Source organism: Gracilinanus agilis, chromosome 2 (genome assembly GCF_016433145.1).
Source record: "Gracilinanus agilis isolate LMUSP501 chromosome 2, AgileGrace, whole genome shotgun sequence".
Lineage (NCBI taxonomy): Eukaryota > Metazoa > Chordata > Mammalia > Didelphimorphia > Didelphidae > Gracilinanus > Gracilinanus agilis.
In genome coordinates, this window is record NC_058131.1 from 332,932,293 (window position 1) to 332,957,370 (window position 25,078).

Sequence of the window (25,078 nt, forward strand, 5' to 3'; positions counted from 1 at the left end):
TCTCTCTCTCTCTCTCTCTCTCTCTCTCTCTCTCTCTCTCTCTCTCTTTCTCTCATCAGCTTTCAAGGGGTAGATTATGATTTCTATGCTTATGATTCCTAAATCTACACAATCAGTTTTGGTTGTCTTTTGGGCTCTAACCCTGGATCACCAAATCTCTGCAAGGATGCTCAATAAGTATCTCAAACTCAGTGTGTCCAAAATGAAAGTCATTATTTCTCCCATCTCCCTCTCTTCCTCTATCTCCATGTCTCTTTCTCAGCTCCCTATTTCTGTCAAGAGCACCACTATTCTTCCTGTCATATCTGTCCCAATCTGCCCCCTTCCTACCTTTCCTATCTACCTAAAGAGGATTAGGTACCACAGTGGTGAGAGTCTGGAAGACCTGAGTTCAAATTTGGACTCATATACTTACTAGCTGCACGATCCTGGGCAAATCATTTAACTTCAGTCTGCTTGAGCCTCTTCAACTGTAAAATGAGGATTAATACCTCCCCGGGCTGTTGTGAGAATCAAATGAGAAAATATTTGTAAAGCACTGAGCACAGTGCCTAGAACATAATAGGAGCTTAATAAATACTTGTTTTCTTCCTTCCTACATGTAGGCAGCCCTTAAGAGCAACTTGCTAAATTTTCAGCAAGATTATTTACATCTTAAAAACTGGCTAAAGTAACAAACCAGAGCTTAATTATTTCTGTTGATTGTCTAGACTTAAGGAAGCAATGGAGAAAATGTTAATAATGCAAATGAACTTTTAAAGTGTGTCTTGTATACAGGGTTTTCTCAGAGAGTCAGCTGTTAAACTGGCACCTGCCTACACACTCCGCAAACAATAAACTAGCTTGCTTGACGTGCCTCACATATGCCATACCATCTCCTTTCTTTGTGCCTTTGCCCTAGCTGTTCCCCAGGCCTAGAATTCTCTGCCTCCTCACTTTGGCCTCTGTTTCCTTGGCTTCCTTCAAGACAACTCAAAATCCACTTCCATTGGTAGAGCTTTCCCAATGCCCACAGGTGCTAGTGCCTTCCCCTCTAAAATTACATTCTATCTATTCTGTACGTGTCTTGTCTGTACCTAATATCTACCTATTGTCTCCTCCACTAGAATGTGAGCTCCTTAAGGACGGGGCTTGCCTTTGAGCTGCCCTTAATCTATTTTTATTTTTTGCATTGAATATAATAATATTGTATAATCCGTAAGATTTGTTTTAAATTTGCCAAAAATTATAATAAGCATTCTTATTCAAGGGAAAAAATCTCACATTAGCTATATCCAAAAATCTACACCTCATTCTTTCTTTTTTCCCCTCTCCCCGAAGGAGGCAGGTGATATGATATAGGTTGGACATATATTATCACATAATCCATACTTCCCTCTTCGTTATGTTGTGAAACAAAATACAGATTGCTTCTACTAGAGAAAAATTCATGGAAGAAATAAAGTGAAGAATGGGATATTCCAAACATGGGCTGCTTTTAGCCTTTCTATTTCCAGTCATCAGTACAGTACCTATCACATGGTGCTTAATACCTTGCTTGTTGATTAATTGATTGATTGATTGATCCTATTGATCCAACTGATCCTATATTCTTCTCTCGTCCTCCACCCCCCTCCATATGCAATCAGCTGCCATTTGATTTTGCCTCTTTATCTTCTGTTCTATCAACTTCATCTCCACTCAACTTCAGTCCTTCATAAGCTATTGTAGGACCAGAGAGGAAGAGCTGGAAGGGATCTTATATAGATAGCATAGAGACCTTCTCCCTCAATTTAGGGATGAAAAAAGGGAAAGCCCAAGAAAGGAAAAGGAGAAGAGAGAAGGGAAGACATTAAGGGACTTCTTTAAGTGTCATACTGCTAGCAAAGTCAATATTCAAACTAAGACCTTTGACACCAGACCCAGAGTTCTTTCCATAGTGCTGTCCTTGGACCATTGTAATAGCCTTCTAATCGGCATCCCTGACTCAAGCATCTCCCTTCTCCAATCTATCCTCTCCAGAGCTGTCATACTGATAATCCTAAAGCTCAACCTGAACATGTCATGCCCTTGCTTGAGAAGCCACGAGGGGCAGGGGTGGAGCTAGGTGGCCCAGTGGATAGAGAGCCAAGGCCCTCTCCCCACAATAGCCAATTGTAGGACTTGTCTTCAACACAACCACAGCCACTTTTATTGCCCTTAAAAATCCTGGAACTCTTCCAGGTTCCTTTGTTGTACAAGCTCCTAATCTGCCTGCTTCTGGCCCATGTGTTGGTCTCTCTCAGCAGTTCAAAATTAACCTCACCAACAGTAGCACAAGCGATATTAGGGACTGCCTCCCACCCCCAGCCATCATCCCCACCCCTTCTCCCCTCTCCCATCTCTTTTTGGTGGCAGCAGGAGGGATCTGGGGCATTGGCGAATAAGAGCCACCCTATTGGTGTTGGTGGGACGCTAAGTCTCCCCAGTCATACACAAGTTGTGATGTTCATTGATCTCATGTTGTCATTTCCGCCATACCCGCTTTACTCCAAACTTGACTATCACTGTTGAGGGCATCATTATCCTCTTAGATATCCGGTTCACAACCTCAGTGACAACTGCATCTCCTCACTTGCTCCCTCCTTTCACACATCCAAATCAATTGCATTTCTACTTCCACAGCATCTTCCCATCATTCTCCTCTCTACTCACAAGGCTGCTATCTCAAGTCTCTCTCCTCTGAAATCCATCCTCCACACATCTGCCAAAGGATTTTTGTAAAATTAAGGATTTACCATGTCATTCCTCTATTTAATAAACTCTCTGGTTGTTCCCTATTGACTTTAGAATCAAATGTTATTTCAACTTTTTCTCATCCTTTAAAAATTTCAGTGTTTCAATGGCTTAAGTTTTATATTACACATAATTATTAGTACAGTAATGTATCTTTATAATTTATAAGTCAGCAAATGTACTCACATTGGGAATATATACTAGATTTTTTTTGCTTGATACCTGTTTTCATTTTTTTAATTTTTATTTTGAATATTTTCCCTAGTTACATGTTTCATGTTCTTTCCCTCTCCCCCAAACCCCTCTAACCCCCCTTAGCCGATGCACAATTCCACTGGGTTTTACATGGATACCTGTATTCTTTATTAAAAACCTTTATCAGAAGAGAACAAATTATCAATGAAGAAGGGATTGTGTAACCAAGATATAGGATTATTTCTCTCTCAGCCTTTTATTTGTTTCTTATTCACTCTCATTTCAGGTCATTACAGAGTTATGTTCTGATATTTCCACATTAATTTCTAAAATTGCAACATGTTTCTTACTAATTAGTGATGTCTGCTAAGGTTTATTAAATATTATTTCTTTATTAAACTAAAGAAGCCTCTTTTCCCATAAGTTTTTGCTTATCTCTCTCTATAAATCAAATCCCCTAATTTCAGTTATAAATATTTTTCTACTGATGGGATGCATGGTCAAAAGAATTTGGGCATTATAGACTTGGACAGGTTTCTAAGATTATAAGTCATAGAGATCGTCCCCAAGCGCCCCCCTATACTAATAAAATCACAAATGGGAAGGGGAGGGATCTACTTTGTATATAACTGATATTTTTTTTATGCGTGTATTGATTTCTCATAGTCCAGTGGTTCCCAAACTTTTTTGACCTACCGCCCCCTTTCCAGAAAAAATATTACTTAGCCCCCTGGAAATTAATTTTTTTAAATGTTAATAGCAATTAATAGGAAAGATAAATGCACCTGTGGCCATCACTGCACCCCGGATCGCTGCAGCACCTACCAGGGGGTGGTGATGCCCACTTTGGGAATCACTGTCATAGTTGATAAAAAAAAAATAGGCTCCTTGAAAACAAGGATAGTTCATTTTTGTCTTTGTATTCCCAAGATCTATCCTGGATGCCTAAGGTTCATATTGAATTGAATATGTAAAATAGACTGTTGGAGTAATTGATCACTATAGTGATAGCATCATAAATACAGAACTTGGAGGAGCCTTCAAAGTCATCTAGTCCAGTCCTCTCATTTGACAGATAAGGAAACTGAGACCCAAAGAAATGAAGAGACTTATCAAAGGTCATGGGAGGTAGTAAGCAGCAGAACTGAGATTTGAACTTAAGTCCCCTGACTCTAGATCCAGATTTTCCCCCACTGCTCCACACTGTCTATTCTGAAGCAATCTATCTTCTACAGGTATCTTCCAGTTCTGACATTCTATGGTCTAAGGTAGTGATGGTGAACCTATGGAAGAGGTGCCAAAGATGACATGCAGGGCATTCTCTGTGCCCCTCCTCCTCTCTACTTGCTGAGGACATTCCTCACTTTACCCACCCAGCAGCCCAATGGGAGCTCTTCTTCCCTCCCCTGTGTGGGGGCAAAAGGGGGTGAGGTGCACCTGGCACTCAGTGGGGGAGAGGGGCACAACACTCAGTCTGGGGGGGGCAAGATAGGGGTGGGGCCTGGCCCTCCCCCTCTAAATGGTTTACCGTCACTATTCTGTGGTCCCCTCTGTTGCTGTCTTTTTTCTGAGGTCTTTTTTTTTTTTTTTTTTTTTTTTTTTTTTTAATTAAACCCTTAACTTCCATCTTGGAGTCAATACTGTGTATTGGCTCCAAGGCAGAAGAGTGGTAAGGGTAAGCAATGGGGGTCAAGTGACTTGCCCAGGGTCACACAGCTGGGAAGTGGGAAGTGTCTGAGGCCAGATTTGAACCTAGGACCTCCCATCTCTAAGCCTGGTTCTCAATCCACTGAGCTACCCAGCTGCCTCTCTGAGGTCCTTTTCAACTCTCACATTCTATGTCCTAAGGTCCTTTTCAGCGTTAAATACTATAGTCTAACATCCTTGTCAGCTCTGAATTTTCCTGTTTTTTGTTCAAAGACATCTTTCCCTTTGGCATTCTATTATTCTTTATCATCCCTTCCAAAACACTGTTAACATATTTATTAATGGATGTTTCTGTAGTTAAGGTTTCACAGGGTCAGTGGTGTTCCTTCTATAATCAGGGACAACTTGCTTCACACCTTTCACTTCCAAGTTCTTATCATAGGCAGAACTGATTTTCTGTTTTAGTATATGTGCTGCTGAAGCAAGCACCAGAAGTGATTTTCAGGATTGGGGTCACTTAACTAGCTCCACACATTGGCCTTTTAAGAAAAGAAAAACAGAGATCCTCAGGGCCTGGTTCTGATACTAACTGAAAGGCCTTGGCCAAAATCCTTTCAACTTCAGTGGTCCTTTGTTTCCTCCTCAGTAAGATAAGGGGGTAGAATAAAATACTGAACCTTTGCCCCTTACTTAAGTCACTTTAATGTCAAGGAAGTCTTTCCTTTCCAAGCTAACCAACACTATTTTGGGGATAGCTCTAATTGTTAGGACACTCTTCCTTATGATCATTTACCCTGTTTGGGTCTCAATTTCCTCATTTGTAAAATGAAAGGGTTGGGGTATGTATGAATTAAAGTTCCCCAAAGGCCTACAGATCTAAATCTGTGATTGTGCTACAAGTCACCTACATCAGGCCTTAGTTTCTACATCTGTAAAAGGAGTGTGTCAAGGTTGTTGTTCGATTGTATCTGATTCTTCATGACCTCTTTCGGGATTTTCTTGTCAAAGATACTGGAATAATGTTCCACTTCCTTCTCCAGTTGATTTTCTTTCTTTCTTTCTTTTTTTTTTTTAACTCTTTTAAAAAAACCCTTACCTTCTATCTTAGAATCAATACTCTGTATTGGTTCTAAAGTAGAAGATAAGTAAGGGCAAGGGAATAGAGGTTAAGGGACTTGTCCAGGGTCACAAAGCTAGGAAGTGTCTGAGGTCATATTTGAACCCAGGACCTTCCATGTCTGGGCTTGGCTCTCAATCCATTGAGTCACCTAGCTGCCACCAGATTATTTTTCACAAGGAAACCAAGGCAAAGAGAGTGAGTGACTTGGCCAGAGTCACACAGTCAATAAATGGCTGAGGTCAGGTTAGAACTCTGGAAGATGAGTTTTCCTGATTCCAGGCCCAGCACTCTATCTACCAGCTGCCCAACCCAGAAAATGCTTTTTAAAAAAATTGATATCATTTTCTGCTCCACCCCCTCATCAAACATTCTTCCCTATCTGTAAACTTTAAATTAAAACAGAATAATATCCATAACTGGGAGCAAGGTTTACTTGAGGTACAAATAAAAAGTCAATAAAAGTGACAAAACCTGCTAATTTGAAATTTTGGTACTGCCATATGTAATCTGTGGCCCAGAACCCTAGCTCTGGGTTTAGATAAAGTTCCATCTTGGGGACACGTCTCAAATCACTGTTAGCCTAATCTTCCCTGGGAAAATGAGAACTTAACTTGGTCTAGGTCTCTAGAGAAAAAGTACAATGCTCTTTTGCTTCCATACAAGCATTTAGATTAGCAATTTATTGAAAAATAGGACAGGCATCATTTTATCTAACAGAAAACAGAAAAGACACCTTAGTCCGTAGTCAAAACAACTCCTGCATTCTCCAGGTACCAAAACCAGTCTTCAGACTTTTAGTAGTGGTCTATGATCGACTCTCCCTTGAAGAGGGAAAGCCATTAGAACTTGGTAGAGTCAATCCTCCCTTCCCTCATATCTCTTTAAAAAAAAAGGTGGCCCTGCTCCACTGGCTCTCTTACCCTCACCTCTGATCCCTTCTTCTTGTTTGACATTCCTTCTTCCTATTTTCCCATTCAGCTAATCTTGTTCCTGAGTTTTAAAATTTTATTTCTTTGTGCCTCTCTCCAAAAAGGATTTTTCTTACTGTCTTCATTATCCATCTTCTCTTTCTCTTCATTGTAGACCTGCATTCTTTAATTCATGTCCCTTACAATTATCTGATCTCTCCAGTTTTCATTATTTTTTCAAGTAATCAAAGCTTTCGAGGTACCAATTCTAGGCTTTCACCTCAAGGTGTTTTCTGCCAGTGTTTTAGGGTTTCCCCCATGGATTTCCTTTTTTCCATGGGGCCTTCTTTCCAGAACAATTATTTCAGATGTCAGAGAGGACACTGCCTTATGGTAAGACCCCTTCCCTACTACATCCCTGATTATGCATCCCATCATTGACCTAGACCCTGCATTGTTGACCTTTTTATCTATATTCACCTGGAAATCTCTGCCCTGGACCCATGCTTTTCCATTCTTCTAAGTACCAGTTGCTCCCAAGGGTTCCAACTTTATTACTCCCAGGGCAAGTAGACTTTTCAAGAACTAGATTCCCCAGGCATCATCCAGTAGAAGGTCCTCATCTCCTTTCAGCATGGATGCCCCTAAGAGGTGATTTTAGATGCAAACCTGTGTCATGAATCTGCTAATACAGCCTCACTACTGGTAGTGTGGAAGGGGGAGTAGGAGTGATATTTGAGCCGAGGTCAGTGAACTTCAGGCCCGGGGATTTATTTGTTGTTGTTGTATTTTTTAATTTTTATTTTTAGAAAAAATTGCCATGGTTACATGATTCACGTTCTTACCCTCCTCTCCACCCCCTGACACCCATAGTCATTGTGTAGTTCCACTGGTTTTTACAAGTGTCATCAATTAAGAACTATTTCCATATTATTGATAATTGCACTGGGGTGGTCATTTAGAGTCTACATCCCAAATTGTGTCGGCATCAACCCATGTGTTCAAGCAATTGTTTTTCTTCTGTGTTTCTACTGCCATAGTTCTTCCTCTGCATGTGGCTAGCTTTCTTTTCCATAAATCCCTCAGAATTGTCCTGGATCATTCATTGCATTGCTGCCATGACAGAAGTCCATTACATTCTATTTTACCACAGTGTATTCCTCTCTGTGTATAATGTTCTTCTGGCTCTGCTCCTTTCACTCTGCATCAATTCCTGGAGGTCATTCCAGTTCACATGGAATTCCTCCAGTTCTTTATTCCTTTGAGCACAATAGTATTCCATCACCAACATATACCACAGTTTGTTCAGCCATTCCCCAATTGAAGGGCATCTCCTCATTTTCCAGCTTTTTGCCACTACAAAGAGCGTGGCTATAAATATTTTTATACAAGTCTTTTCCCTTATTTGTTGTTTAGCCTTCTTTTGGATGCTGGCTGCCCTGGATCCCAGAGACAGCTGAAATTGGTGTTGTTTTATCTTTGGCACAGAATTTCTCTTTTGGAAAGGTCTGAGAGGTAGTGGGGAAATGGAGAAAATGTCTGGTGTGCCCTGCTGTTGTTCATGCCATCTAGAAGCCTGGTGAATGTCACCTGCTGCTCCTTAGCTCCAGACCCGGATTCTGCTTGGACATAGAACTCAGCATTGTCCTTCCCATTTCTTCATGAAGCTACGTCCTAGATGCCTTTCCTTTGTGTCCAGGGATTGTCTCTAGTCATTTCTGACTCTTTGGCAGTCTGGTTCCTCAGCTTCTAAGGACCAATGATGCCTCTTCTCCTGGAGCTGCACGGTTACCTGGAGCACATGAAGTAGGTCCTTGGAGCAGCCACAACAGGGCTTTGTAGATGTCAAATATCCCCTCCAGAAAACTTGAGTCAGCCTGCGTCTGACCATCTGTTCTCTGGACACCTCTACTCCAGGTTCTTGCTCTCAGTTCTGACTGTGTTCTCATAAAGGTCAGGTATGTGAAGGTGACTTAATCATTTTCAAATGTCATGATTTAATCCATCATCCTCACTGTAGTCCTAACAGTTGTACCCAGAGCAAGTATATTGGCTCAGACACCCTCAAGGCAACCTCATTAATTCTATCTTCTAGAGGGAGAAATTTTCAACATCAAAAACAAATGCTTCATCTTCTGAATTTATTAAACTTGATTGGGTTTCTCTGGGTCATACTTTCTACTGTACAGGTATTTGTCAAAGTGCTTTCAAAAATATGTTATTCTAGTATGGAAATGTTTTGAAGATAATACATAAATAACCCAAACTGAATTGCTTGTCAGCTCCAGGAGAGAGGGAGGGAAGAAGGAAGACCATTTGGATCATATAACTTTGAAAAACTTATGTGGAAACTTGTTATTAAGATGAAAAAATTTAAATGTATTATTGTGCCTTAAGGTTCACCTAGGTAGTCTAAATAAAGATTCTGTTAGCATTCAAAGCTAAGCCAAAGAAAGCCAGCTAATTGCTACTTGTTCTTAGGGAGGCGGTGTTTAAAATTCCCCTTTTTGAATGCTTTTCTTTCTCCCATTTTTTTGGGGAGTTTTTTACTTAAAAGACTACACTTCCCAGATGCCTCTGTGGCAGCTTTCCCAGTGAGGTAAGAATAAGCGTTCCCAGCCATCATTCTCCTAGACAGAGAGGAAGCAGCTGATGAAGAATTATCATGGATGCATCATACACCAGGTGACTTTGTTGCAATACACCAGAATAGTAAGTGTCAACCAGAATTCTAATTGAATGGTGAGGAAAAACACACTGGTGGGGGATTAGAAGTATACATAAAAAGTTAAAATCTAGAAAAGACTTAATTATCTTTATTGTGCCTTAATATTCATAGGAAATAGGCTAGGGAAGATTGAAATTAGTTCTATTTCAATTGGATTTGGATAGTTCACTTGCATTCTACTTTCCTTAAGGAAAAGGTAACCTGTATATCAAGAGAAAGAATGGAGATCTGTGTAACTTCTCTCAGTTTTTTAAACTAAAAAATGAAAGGTTTGTACAAGATTTGATCCCTGAGGTCTATTTTGCTCTAATATTCTCTGACTCTAGTTCTGAATTTAAATATAATTTTAGTGTCACTTCAAATTTCAGAGCTAAATAATTTTTTAAATTAAAAAACCCTTTACCTTCTGACATAAAATCAATACTAAGTTTTCCTTCCAAGGCAGAAGAGCACTAGGAGCTAGGCAATGGAGGCTAAGTGACTTGTGCAGGGTCACACAGCTAGAAAATGTCTGAGGTTGGATTTGAACCTGGAACCTCCTGTTTCTAGGCCTGGCACTCTATCCAATGAGTTACCTGGCTGCCCCCCAGTGTTAGGTAATTTCTTAATGCAGACAGCATCCATTTATAATATTATGATATTGGAATCAAAATACACTCATGAGATGATGTATATTTATTATTTTGGGCACACAAGCAAACTGTCATGAAAGGGTCCATCATCCTTTGTTAATTATGAATTAAATGGATTTCCATCATCAAGGGCCTCTCTTTTTACTTGCTTTCTCCCCAGTTCAAAGCCTGATAAGGAGACAGACTTATGGTTCTATGGACAAGGAAAAGAGTAAACTTCCTGGGGCTTTAGATTCTGCCTTTTTAACATAGGAGGATTGAGAGCAGATTAGGTGGCTCAGTGGAATCAGAACCAGCCCCAGTGGTAGGAGATTCTGGGTTCAACTCTGACCTCAGCCACTTCCTAGCTGTGTGACTCTGGGCAAATCACTTAACCCTCATTGCCTAACTATTTTTTTTAAAATTAAATTAAAATTTTTTTAAACCCTTACCTTCCATTTTGGAGTCAATACTGTGTATTCTAGGCCTGGCTCTCAATCCATTGAGCTACCCAGCTGCCCCCTTGCCTAACTCTTATTGCTTTTCTGCCTTAGAATCAATGGAGGAGATTAGGGTTTTTAAAAAATAAAATTAAAAGAAAATGGAGGTACTAAACTAAAAATGAGAGGAATGTTTCTTCTGATTCCTGAGGTCTGCTTTTAACTCTGATCTTTGGACAAGGAACATCTGGGAATATAGTCAAATCAGGACTATAAAAATGAATCCCAAACATTTCTTCTAAGCTCTGTTTTTTTGTGTTCTAGAGTCTCTACTAGCGCTAATGTGATTCTTAAACTTTCCACATTTTAAGAGGAAATGCATTTGAATGTTGTCCTACATTTTAGTATGATTCAGGGTATTTTTACTAGCATTTTAATGAGTGCTGTGAGCATGGAATCAGTATCTTAGGGGGCTCTAAACATATAATCTGTAGTGCGAAGATAGGATTAACTCTTCCCTTGTCTATTTTTTTTAAACCCTTACCTTCCGTCTTGGAGTCACTACTGTGTATTGGTTCCAAGGCAGAAGAGTGGTAAGGGTAGGCAATGGGGGTCAAGTGACTTGCCTAGGGTCACACTGCTGGGAAGTGTCTGAGGCCAGACTTGAACCTAGGACCTCCTGTCTCTAGGTCTGACTCTCAATCCACTGAGCTACCCAGCTGCTCCCTCCCTTGTCTATTTTTAGCTAAACAAATCAAGAACTTAAAGTACCACTACTTACATTAAGTATGAGAGTTCACAAGTCACTTACTAGAGTAAGCTCACACCTCCAAAGGCCACTGCCCCCTTTCCCCCCAACACACACCTTGGGAATGCTAGGCAAATTGAAAGATTGCCATTGGTTTTTGTGAAGAAAGAGTGATAGGAAGTGACAGAACATGATGTGGAAAAAGGGGGGCATAAAAAGAGACCAACATGGTCTAGCATTCATCCTTCTTCCTGGCATTTGGAGAAACTGGTTCTGGAGATCCCTGCCTTGGCTTGGAGGAGACCTTTTCCCTGGATCCTGAGTCAGCTTCCTCGGTGAGTGGAACGCTGGATGGACACCACCAGGATTTCTGGTTGAGGATTACTGGGAAATCCATGTGGGGACAAGGGATGTGGGGAAGACCCTGCAGGGCTGAGCCTCACTTCACTGGAGAAGGGCTGGTAGGCTTGTTAAAATAAAATCTGTTGCTTTAGCTACATTTTTCCACTTTCACTCTTTCCATCTTTTTGTAAATAAAGCTGCTAAAAGTCATTTTGACTTAAGCTACAATATTTTAAGTTCAGCAACCACAATATTACTTTATAACTACATATTTAGCATAAAACCTAAATTTAAACTCTTACAGTATACATTTCCAAATTTCCTTTTGAAATAAGAATAATGATGGCTTTTTACTTCAGATGTTCTTCTAGGCACTTAACACATGCAAATTTGTAAACACCTGTTAAGAGAAAAATATTTATTTCAATGACCCGTACCATTTCTGTAGGTACATTTAGCACACACTGATAAGTTTCAGTGTTTTATTATAAGAAACAGTGTTTGCTTTACAGACATTTTCAAATTAACAATATTTATAAAAAATATACAAGACTGTCATAATAAACAGGAAACATTAATGACTTGCAAATAGACTAAAAAGTCATAGGTGATTTGCTTCACTGAGAATGAATGTCAAGGACTATAAAATAAAGCACTTAGGGCAAATCAAATGTACACATTTATCCCAGGTAAAATATAAATGACATTATCCATTGGGCAATAACAGGAAATAGTTAAGTGCTAATTAACTCAATTAACATTTGAGTAATCAATTAAAATATTCCAATTATAAGAGAAGAAATTTCTCTTTCTGAATAATTTCTAAATCCACTGACATACTTTAAAAAATTATCTAAAAATAAAATCAATTGTCTACTGTAAATCTATTTAAAGTCCATTGTAATGTTCAGTTAGATATAGTTGGTGAAATATTTTAAGCTAGATTATTTAAAAATGATTTATTAATTAAATTATTAAATTAAATTAAAAAATAATACTATTATAATTAATCATTTACTAACATATGCACATTCCAGTCCTTATTTCTTATTCTGGCATTAAAGGTAGAAAGTGGGAAGACTTCCTGTCGACTTAATGGACCAAATTTTTAGCTGGTTCCACAGTTACTCTACAAAGAACTGGAAGATCTAGATAGAAAATCAACTGGATATGCAGCCATACAGGCTTTGGATTTCTCACTAGCACTCATATTTGATGGAACATTGGTCCCACTGTTGCTATAATGTCTGCATAGGGGGCACTCTGACTAAGCTCAATGGCTTGCTGTTTCTTGAGGACAAGGAAGCTATAAAACTTGGCAGCGGCTTGTTTTTGGTCATTATTTCTGCAGAGTTCCATCAGGCTAAAGGACTTCGTTCCCATATTGTTGGAATGCTGAGAAAAGAAGAAAGGAGAAAAAATTTAAAAAGACAGTCAAAAGTAGACCTCAGGCTATGTAATGAATATCAACAATATCATTTTGGGAGAAGAAATTATATCTTTGGATGTAGAAATAATAGCACTTTTTGTGAAATTTTATCAAAATACCAGTTACTAATAAAAATCCCAATTTTGACATAAATAGGATAACAAAATTTAAAGCCAAGAGCAAACTTTGAATTCACAGAGTTTAAACCCCTCATTTTACAGAAGAGAAAATTTCAGAGATTTTCAGAGTTCAGAGATGTTAAAAGATTTGTGCAATGTTAACAACTGGTAGCTGAGTCAGTATTTAAATCAAAATCTTTTGACTTCAAATTCAATGTGTTACCATGTTGCTTCTAATAACAATTCACACATTTATCACACTTTAAATTCACAAAATGCTTTCCATATATCATGCTTGTGAGGTAAGCTGGCCATAAAGTATTCTTCTCTCCATCTTGCAGATGAAGAAACTGAGGTTTAAGGACATAAAAGAGCTTGCATAATATCACACATTTATTTGGGAGCAAGGAGACTTGGCTTTAAATAGGCAGCTAGGGCTTCCGGGTTAAGATGGTGGCAGAGTAAAAAGAAGCTGCTTGACCTCTCCTAACCCACGCATATAGGACTCCTCAAGAAGACATAAAAACAGCTGGGTAGCTCAGTGGATTGAGAACCAGCCCTAGAGATGGGAGGTCCTAGGTTCAAATATGGCCACAGACGCTTCCCAGCTGTGTGAGCCTGGGCAAGTCACATGACCCCCCCATTGCCTATAAAACAAAAACAACAACAACAACAACAAAAAGAAGACATAAAAACAAATCCAGACAAACAAAGGGACTCAACAACAGGGCGAAGCATTGAATGTATGTGGAATCGGGGCATTTCCATGTGAAAAAGGGGTGAAACAGCTCTCACTAAAACACAAGCTGAGCAATGCCCCACCCACCCCACCCCCAGCTACAGTGCCAAAGCCAGCGCAAAAGAGAGCAAGTTTGGGGCACCCATTAAGTCATTGGCAGCTCACCAGAGCCTGCTCCTGAGAGCAGCAAGACTTAAGACCCCAAGAGGCTAAAGAATGTGCGGACTTTGAACACAGACCCTGAGTGCAGGCATGGACTTGGATCCTGAGTTCAGGCGCGGACCTTGAGTGGGGACCCAGCGAAGAGGGGTGCATGACTGTGGAAGCAGTGCCCTGAGACTGTTAAAGGAGCTTCAGGCAGAGGAACAAGCAAGGGGACCACCAGGAGGCTTGACCCTGAGAACAACTAGACCTGAGACCTCAGGAGCCCAAAGAGTACAGCCAGACCCTGAGTGTGAGGATAAAGCTGAGAGGACAGGCAGCTCACAATGGCAAACCATCCACAGGAACCCCAGAAGAGAAAGATCAAGAAGAAACCTTTAATACTTGACAACTTTTGCACAGAAAAAATCCAGATTACAGAGCAAACAGCAGAGGAGAAAAAACAAGTAACCATATCCAAACCTTCACAAAAAAATGAAAACTGGTCACAAGGTCTTGAAGAGTTCAAATCTGAGATTATGAGAAAGATGGAAGAGATTGGGCAAGAAAAAAAACAGTTTAAAATGCAGAATTTCGCAAGTGGAAAGTGAGGCAATTAAATTGAAGACCAGAAATGACCAGATTGAAAAGGAAAACCAGTCTCTAAAGGCTAGAATTGGGCAATTCAAAAAAGATGCCCCCAAATCAAAAGAATTGATAAGCAAATTGGAGACCAAATCAAACAGCTAGAAAGCAGGATACACCAAATTGAAAAGGAAAATCAAAAGATTATAGCAGAAAACCAGTCTCTAAAGACAAGAATTGGGCAAGTAGAAACCAATGATCTCTCAAGACAGCAAGAACAAATAAAACAAAGTCAAAAGACTGATAAAATAAAAGGAAACATGAAATATCTCAATGAGAAAGTGACAGACAAAGAAAACAGGTCTCGAAGAGACAATTTGAGAATCATTGGTCTTCCCGAAAAATCAGAAATTAATAGAAATTTGGACTCCATACTAAAAGAAATTATCCAACAAAACTGCCCTGAAGTTCTACAACAAGAGGCCAATTTAGACAGTGAAAGGATCCATAGATCACCCTCTACACTAGTAAGAAAACCCCCAGGATTATAATAGCCAAATTCAAGAGCTTCCAAGTAAAAGAAAAAATTTTACAAGAAGCCAGAAAGAGACAATTCAGATATCAAGGAGCACCAATCAGGATCACACAGGATCTGGCAGCCTCTATGCTAAAAGACTGCAAGGCTTGGAATATGATATTCAGAAAGGCAAGAGAACTGGGTCTACAACCAAGGATCACCTACCCATCAAAACTGACTATATACTTCCAGGAGAAAGTTTGGGCATTCAACAAGATGGGAGATTTCCAAGTATTTGCACAGAAAAGACCAGGACTAAATGGAAAGTTCAATATCCAACTACAAAAATCAAGAAAAAAATGAAAAGGTAAATAATAAACAGAAGGGAAAGTAAGAAAACTCTAATTTTTTAAATTTGCCTCTTTAAGGGCTTCAATAAGATCTAATTATTTGTATTCCTATGTGGAGAAATGTTATGTATATTTCTCTGTAGTGAACTCTATTCACTATTATAGTATTCACTATTATAGTAATTAGAAGAATTATTCATAGGGAGAGGTTGGAATACTAAATGGTCTAAGATGATATGGGGGATGGGAAAGAGGGGGGCTGAATAGTAGAGGACACCAAGAAAAACTTGAATGAATAAGAAAAATAGGATATTCTATTACACACAAAGAGGGCATGGGAAGGGGAGGGGACAAATACTATTATAAGAAGGAGAGGAAGAAAACATTAAGAGGTAATATTTAAACCTTACTCTCAGTGTAATTAACCCTGAGAGGGAAGAGTAGCTATATCCATTGGGATATAAAACTCTATCTAACCCTACTGAGAAAGTCAGAAGGGATAAACCAAGGGGAGCAGGGGAGTGGGGAGGTCAAAAAAAGGGAAGGGGAGAAGAAGGGGGAGGGTATTCATTAGGCCTTTAAAAATAAAAAGAGGTGAATATAATAAGGGAGGGGGTAGAAAGGGAAATTAATCAAGGGAGGGGACAAGGGTTACTAACTTAAAGCAAACCACTGGTTTAAAAGGAAATAGTGTAAGAAGAAGGGGTAGAATTAGGAGAAGATACCAAAATGTTGGGGAATACACAACTGATAATTATAACTCTGAATGTAAATGGGATGAACTCACCCATAAAACAGAAGCAAATAGCAGAGTGGATTAGAAACCAAAATCCTACCATATGTTGTCTACAAGAAACACATGTGAGGTGGGTAGACATACACAGGTTTAAGATAAAGGGCTTGAGCAAATCTTTTGGGCTTCAAATGAGAAAAAGAAGGTAGGAGTGGCTATTATGATTTCTGACAAAGCCAAAGTAAAAATAGATATGATTAAAAAAGACAGGGAAGGTAATTACATCCTGATTAAAGGAAGTATAAACAATGAGGAAATAACAGTGCTCAATATTTATGCACCAAGTGGCATAGCATCCAAATTCATAAAGGAGAAATTGGCAGAGCTCAAGAATGAAATAGATAGTAAAACCATACTAGTGGGAGATCTAAATATTCCTCTTTCAGATCTAGATAAATCAAACCAAAAAATAAATAAGAAAGAGATAAGAGAGGTGAATGAAGTCCTAGAAAAATTAGATTTAATAGATATGTGGAGAAAAATAAATACGGACAAAAAGGAATACACCTTCTTTTCAGCTGCACATGGTACATTCACAAAGACTGACCATGTAATAGGGCATAGCAACATTGCAAACAAATGCAAAAGAGCAGAAATAATAAATGTAACCTTCTCAGATCATAATGCAATAAAAATAATAATTAGTAAAGGCACTTGGACAGGCAAATCAAAAACTAATTGGAAATTAAATAATATGATTCTCCAAAACCAGCTAGTCAAAGAAGAAATCATAGAAACAATCAACAATTTCATTGAAGAGAATGACAATGATGAGACATCCTACCAAACTCTGTGGGATGCAGCCAAGGCAATACTCAGGGGGAAATTTATATCCTTTAGTGCATATATTAACAAATTAGGAAGGGCAGAGATTAATGAATTGGGCATGCAACTCAAAAAACTAGAAAGCCAGCAAATTAAAAATCCGCAGATTTTTAACTAAATTAGAAATACTAAAAATCAAGGGAGAAATTAGTAAAATCGAAAGTAAAAGAACTATTGAATTAATAAATAAGACTAGAAGCTGGTATTCTGAAAAAAACAGATAAAATAGACAAAGTCAATCTAATAAAAAAAAGGAAAGAAGAAAACCAAATTGACAGTATCAAAGATGAAAAGGGAGACCTCACCTCTGATGAAGGGGAAATTAAGGCAATCATTAAAAACTATTTTGCCCAATTATATGGCAATAAATATAGCAATCTAGGAGATATGGATGAATATTTACAAAAATATAAATTGCCTAGATTAACAGCAGAAGAAATAGAATACCTAAATAATCCCATATCAGAAAAAGAAATTGAACAAGCCATCAAAGAACTCCCTAAGAAAAAATCACCAGAGCCTGATGGATTCACAAGTGAATTCTATCAGACATTCAAAGAGCAATTAATCCCAATACTATACAAATTATTTGATATTATAAGCAAAGAAGGAGCCCTACCAAATTCCTTTTATGAGACAAATATGGTACTGATTCCAAAGTCAGGTAGATCAAAAACAGGGAAAGAAAACTACAGACCAATCTCCCTAATGAACATAGATGCAAAAATCTTAAATAGAATACTAGGAAAGAGACTCCAGCAAGTGATCAAGAGGACCATCCACCATGATCAGGTGGGATTTATATCAGGAATGCAAGGATGGTTCAATATTAGGAAAACTATCCACATAATTGACCATATCAACAATCTAACAAACAAAAATCACATGATTATCTTAATAGATGCTGAAAAAGCCTTTGACAAAATACAGCACCCATTCCTATTGAAAATAGTGGAAAGTATAGAAATAGACGGACCTTTCCTAAAAATAATAAACAGCATATACCTAAAACCATCAACAAGCATCATATGCAATGGGAATAAATTAGAAGCCTTCCCAATAAGACCAGGAGTGAAACAAGGATGCCCATTATCACCTCTATTATTCAACATAGTACTAGAAACACTAGCAGTAGCAATTAGAGAAGAAAAAGAAATTGAAGGTATCAAAATAGGCGATGAGGACACTAAGCTATCACTTTTTGCAGGTGATATGATGGTATACTTAAAAAATCCTAGAGATCAACTAAGAAGCTTGTAGAAATAATCAACAACTTTAGCAAAGTTGCAGGATACAAAGCAAATGCACATAAATCATCAGCATTTCTATATATTTCCAACACATTAGAGTAGTAAGAGGTAGAAAGAGAAACACCATTTAAAATCACACTAGACAATATAAAATACTTAGGAATCTATCTACCAAAACAAACACAGCAATTATACGAAAACAACTACAAAACACTTTCCAAACAAATAAAACTGGATCTAAACAATTGGAAAGCCATTGATTGCTCATGGGTAGGACGAGCTAACATAATAAAAATGACCATTCTACCCAAATTAATTTACCTATTTAGCACCATACCTATCAAACTACTTTACCTATTTAGCATCATACCTATCAAACTACTTTACAAAAAAACTTCTTTACTGAATTAGGAAAAAATATAACAAATTTCATTTGGAATAACAAAAGATCAAGAATATCAAGGGAAATAATGAAAAAAATGTGAAGGAAGGGGGTCTAGCAGTACCAGATATTAAACTATACTATAAAGCAGCTGTCATCAAAACAATATGGTACTGGCTAAAAGACAGAAGGGAGGATCAGTGGAATAGACTTGGAGTAAGTGACATCTGCAAGACAGTGTATGATAAAGTCAAAGAGCCCAACTTTTGGGACATGAATCCACTATTTGACAAAAACTGCTGGGAAATTTGGAAAACAATATGGGAGAGATTAGGTTTAGATCAACATCTCACACCTTATACCAAGATAAATTCAGAATGGGTGAATGACTTGAATATAAAGAGGGAAACTATAAATAAGTTAAATGTTAAATGTCAGATCTCTGGGAAAGGAAAGATTTTAAAACCAAGCAAGAATTAGAGAAAGTTACAAAATGTAAAATAAATTATTTTGATTATATTAAATTAAAAAGCATTTGTACAGACAAAAACAATGCAACCAAAATCAGAAGGGAAACAACAAATTGGGAAAAAAATCTTTATAACAAAAAACTCTGACAGGAGTCTAATAACTCATATATACAAGGAGTTAAATCAATTGCATAAAAAATCAAGCCATTTCCCAATTGATAAATGGGCAAGGGACATGAATAGGCAATTTTCAGATAAAGAAATCAAAAGTATCAATAAGCACATGAGAAAGTGTTCTAAATCTCTAATAATTAGAGAAATGCAAATCAAAACAACTCTGAGGTATCACCTCACACCTAGCAGATTGGCTAAGATGAGAGAAGGGGAGAGGAATGTTGGAGGGGATGTGGCAAAGTTGGAACATCAATGCATTACTGGTGGAGTTGTGAACTGATCCAGCCATTCTGGATGGCAATTTGGAACTATGCTCAAAGGGCTATAAAAGAATGCCTGCCCTTTGATCCAGCCATACAATTGTTGGGTTTGTACCCCAAAGAGATCATAGAGAAACAGACTTGTAGAAAAATATTTATAGCTGTGCTTTTTGTGGTGGCAAAAAACTGGAAAATGAGGGTATGCCCTTCAATTGGGGAATGGCTGAACAAATTGTGGTATATGCTGGTGATGGAATACTATTGTGCTCAAAGGAATAATAAACTGCAGGAATTCCATGTGAACTGGAAAGACCTCCAGGAATTCATGCAGAGTGAGAGGAGCAGAGCCAGAAGAACATTGTACACAGAGAGCACTGTGATAAAATAGAATGTAATGGACTTCTGTCATGGCAGCAATGCAATGAATGATCCAGGACAATTCTGAGGGATTAATGGAAAAGAATGCTACCCACATTCAGAGGAAGAACTGCAGGAGTGGAAACACAGAAGAAAAGCAACTTCTTGAACACATGGGTTGAGGCGGACATGATTGGGGATGTAGACTCTAAGGACCACCCCAGTGCAACTATTAATAATATGGAAATAGGTCTTGATCAATGACACATGTTAATACCAGTGGAAATGCGCATCCACTATGGGGAGGGAGAAGTCGGGGGAGGGGTGAAGGGGAAAGTAAGAGCATGAATCATGTAACCATGTTAACTTTTCTAAGAAATAAATATTATTAAATGTTAAAATAAATAAATAAATAAGTAAATAGGGCAGCTAAATGGTACAGTGGATAGAATGCTGGTTCTGGGGTCAAGGAAGATTCAACTTTCTGAGTTCAAATCTGGCCTCAGATTCTTCCTATTTGGGTGATCCCTGGGCAAGTCACTGATCCCTGTTTGCCTGTGTTTCCTTATCTACAAAATTAGCTAGAGAAGGAAATGGAAAATTATTCTGGTATTTTTGCCAAGAAAACTCCAAATGGGGTTATGAAGAACAACCACATGGTTTGACTCAGGCCTTTCCCCTCTAAGTATAGCAGTCATTATTCTATTTGATATCACAGAACTAGCTCAAGTGTTAAAAATGACCTCTAGAAGTGACAAACCAAGTCTCCATTTGTTTATTACCTTGAAAGCGTAGGGGTGAGGCTCACAAGTTATAAGGATAGTGTTTCCATTTATATGCTATCCCTGAGAAGGAGTAAAATTTTAACTTATTGTCAGCTGTCAATAAACTCTACCATAGCAGTGATGGTCGGTCAGATAAGAGCAACAGGACATACTTACGTACTTGGGGGAGAAATGGGTAGTTGATAGGAAACCAAATCTCACATATTTGCCTATAATCAGACCTGACCATGACAACAGCATGAGTGGAAATAATCATACAATGGAGTCAGGAGACCTGAAGAATACAGATAACTCTATGCATGATCAGAGGCCAGACATTTCAAACAATCAATCAAAAAGCATTTTTAAATCACCCATTATGCCAGGCACTAAGCTAGGCCAGAGATATACAAATAAAAGTGCCTTCAAGGAGGTTACATTCTAATGGGAGAGACAAGCACCTATATAAGTATACACAGAGGCACAGTGAGGTGACTCATAGATGTGACTGGACATATAAACTAGAAGGAAGGCACAGGAAGTGACACAAAAAAGTGCCTTTAAAAGGAAGTGACAACTTCCTATGAGGGAGTTCTGCTCTTCTCTTTGGCCTGGAACTGGACCTGGAGAGCTTTGGCTGGGACCTTGGACTTGGTCAGACTGTTCTTAAATCTCTCCCTTAGAACTACACATGGTGAGTGAAAAAGGTTGACTCCCTTAAGCTTCTCTGGAGGTACTCGACTCTGGAGGGGCCCTAGATTAGGAGGAGACCTTGTGGCTAAAATCCTTGTTAATTGACTTTTAGGCTCTCCAGCTAGGGTCTCTGGAGCCCTGCTGGAGTAAAGCCAAGACTTGAACACATAATCTAGTTTGTTAAGCTAGATCTCTTAATCTACCCTCTTCTAATTTCTCTTCTTTCACTCTCTCCTGTATTTTATAAATAAATTACTAAAAAAGTCATTTTTTTAATGATTTAAATATTTAGTCCAACCAAAACTCTAATTTTTTTCCCTTTTACATTGAGTACCAGGGCTGGAGATGGGAGGATCTGGATTCTGAATTAATTAGAATCTTGAACCCTTGGACTATGTTTCCCACAATTCTCTTTTCCCTTTTGTTTACATTTGGTGGTTACACTTTCTGTATATAGTTTGCGTTTTCTCTGCCCCTGCTCTCTCTCTCTCTCTCTCTCTCTCTCTCTCTCTCTCTCTCTCTCTCATGTGAGGTGAGTGGTGAACATTCTTTGGTTTCCCTAGCTCTCTAGTTAAATATTAATACATCTTTATAAATATTATACTTTGGATATATTGAATTTTAATTTTAGAATCCATATTTTTGACGATCACTTTGGGACACAAATTCTCAAAATTTTTTTTTACTCAGATAGCTTTCAAGTAAAGTTAGTAAGTTTGTCTGAACTCTGCCTACCCAGCAAAAGAGCCAAGAGCTGGGGTTGCCTCTTCTCTCCTCCTGCCCTACTCTCCTGCCATTTTTTGCCAGCCACACCCACCTGCCTACTTCTTTTCCACCTGTCTCTTGCTGCTGCTGCTTTCCTCACTGCTTCCCGCCTAACCTGCAACCTGCCAATCCTAGCCACTTTTTCCAGTGGATGGGTAAGAACACCAATTCCTTCTCCGACCCCACGTGTATTTTCCAGCCTGTGCTAGCCATTTTTTAAGCCAAAATCTTAAGCTGACCCTGGACTCCTGGCTGAGAGAGACTTGCAACTTGGGAATTTTTTTCCACAGGAAGGGGACTTCTCTGTAGTTTTTCTTTTGAGGGCAAATGAACCAAAAATCTGTAGATTTTAAGTCAGTTTTGGGAAATAAGCCTTCTTTTTTTGTTCCTTCTGACTCAGAAAGCACAGGGGTAACCAGTCCTTCATATGCAAATACCCTATTGTCCTCCCTAGTAATTTTGCCCTTCTCTCTGTTTACTGTAAACTAACCCCATTCAGCTGCCTTTTTTTTTTTTTAAAGGAATAATGCTATTTCAAAGCATGCTTGAAACTCTGAAACAACAGTTTGAGTTGTTAGGGCTAAAAAGTTCAGTTTGGATCTACTTAATTCTTTTTCTGGGAGTTTTTATTTTCACTTTATTTACTTTTCAAGAATATGCAACAGGCTAGGGGGCTGCTTAAACTATAAACGAAACTGAAATATTTTGACAAAGTTTGGAAAGTCTTAAAAGCTCAGTACAGAATTCTCTCTCACTATGACGAAATTCAGAGCTCTGACAAATGAAATGCAAATGGATAATTACTGGTGAGGGGAATGAATCTTAAAGATATATGGGAGTTCATTGCTTGCTAACTATTTTGAGTTTTATCTCCCCTCCCTAATAGTGAACAAGTCTATTCAGATTGGTAAAAAGGATTTTGACTACAATGCTTGTAACTTGTCATTTGCTTATATTATTGTATATTGCTGATTGCTTTAAGGTTTAAAATTTTTTTTTAAGTTTATCTGTACCATTTCCTTATGACTTGTACTGAACAACATATCATTGTAAAAAGCCCATAAAGTCTTATGTATGCTGGATTTGTCATCTCAACTATTGAGGTCACATGTTGCTTATACAACCTTTGAAGAATTTAATGAGCTAAATATTTAAAAATTGATTAAAAAATCAAAAATTTTAAAGGGTAAATTTAGTAGCAGAAATTATTATTATATATCCCTGCCTCCACATTTATAAAAATGTAATGGATGAGATATATACCAGTCTCATACCAGAGAAGCTGGGAAGGTGTTCCTAGGGCATGGTACCCCTAGAAAGCTCCCAAGAGGGAGCATTCCCCAGGTATCGAGTGGCTTCAGGATGATTTAATACTTTGACTCTTCAGCTTATTCTACTCTTCCACCAGAATGATTTAAATTCTTGGTGATATTTTAGACCCAAAGAGGTTTTCATCAGCAATTGCCAAGGTTAAAAGATTTGCTATATCTGTTGAATTTGTGACAAGAATACATCAGTTCATAGGTTTTTTAAAATATCACACAGCAAGTGGCTATATATAAACTCATGTGAATCCTTTTAATAGTGGGTTAGTTTGCTATTGTAATTAACTGGGCTATTGTGAATTTTGGGAATTTGGTACTTAATTTGAATGTGCATTATCTACTCTACTACTGTTTTATTTTTATATGTCTGTTATTTTGTGAAAATCATTTTAACTCACACAGTAATTCATGGCCAAGTTTTAAAAAGGAAATGGATCTCATTTTTTGGCAAGAAACCTTTGAATTTTCCTTCTCATTGGCTGACACGGTGTGTCACTGATTGTAAGCTACCTATTTTTGATTTTTAAAAGATTTTAAATTATTTTTTTCTTGTATTTTCAATATAGTATTTGAGTACATTGAAGTATATATAATCAATATTAATCTTTTTTAAAATTTTGCTGTAATATAAGTTTAAAATACATTTGTTCTAATATTAATGCATACCCAAAAAGCTTTAAACTATAGAAATAATGCCATTGATTGTTTAAAATATCATGGGACTTTGCTTAATAATTCTGTCTGATCCCAGGTGAAGGGAATTTAAAAAGAGCCACTGAACAGTGCTAAAGAAGCACAAAGCTAACCTGTATAATGCCAGTCGAGCACAAGGTCAAAAAGACCAACTGATCCCAGTGGGATTGACATAATTTTGAGCCAAGACAAGAGGATTTAAACTTGTTTAGGGTTCAAGGTTGTGGCTGTCAACGGATGGACTTCCCTGAGCCCCATCAAGCATCTCACTTTGGCTGCCATCCTGGCTCCTATAATCTAGTCCCTTTTCTGTCTTTCATAGTATGGCAAACTTTCTGTAGTCCTAGTTACTCATTGGGTAAGTGCACAATTACTTAAATCACTTTAATTAGGTCCTGATTCAAGGACCTGTTATAGGCTTATTTTTCCTTTACTTAGATTTTTTAGAAATAAGACTTTAATATTTTATGTTTCTTCCACAAGTTATTTTTTTCTCTTTTATGTGGATTTTATGATGTTTTTGATTTCTTTTGCAATTGATTCATATACCTCATAACTTAGACATGTATCCCTGAGTGATCCCTGTTTATTCTCATCAGGGTGGACTATGCTATTGCTGTGAATTTTGATTTGAATTTGACCCTAATTTAGAACAGAAGACTACCTCCCAGAATCCAGAAGGTGCCATGAAGATGCCTGCAGAGACCACATGCTGCATCAGAAGATCCAGAGTGCACTTTGAGATATGGTGAATTTGAATTTTGGGGGGGGGTGTTGAATGTATTTATTTTGAATGTACATTCTTATGCCAAAGGGGAACTGCCCTCTAATTAGCTTATTGTCAATGCACCTGACATTGGTTTTGTTCTTTCTCCCTTTCATTTCCCTTTTATCCCTGAATTATTGTAAGTTTTAATTTGATTATGTTTCCATGATCCACTGGGGAGACTGGTC

The 25,078-nt window shown here is 38.1% G+C and overlaps 1 protein-coding gene across 2 annotated transcripts in view; it reads right to left on the bottom strand.

Moving 5' to 3' along the window:
• Positions 1-12,699: 12,699 nt before the first annotated feature.
• Positions 12,700-25,078, bottom strand: part of RAD21L1 (RAD21 cohesin complex component like 1) — a 54,152-nt gene continuing 41,773 nt past the window's right edge. For both annotated transcript variants that reach the window (XM_044661526.1, XM_044661527.1), the window contains exon 13: positions 12,700-12,888. In XM_044661526.1, the coding sequence (XP_044517461.1) occupies positions 12,700-12,888 (189 nt within the window). The remainder of the gene's footprint in view (positions 12,889-25,078) is intronic.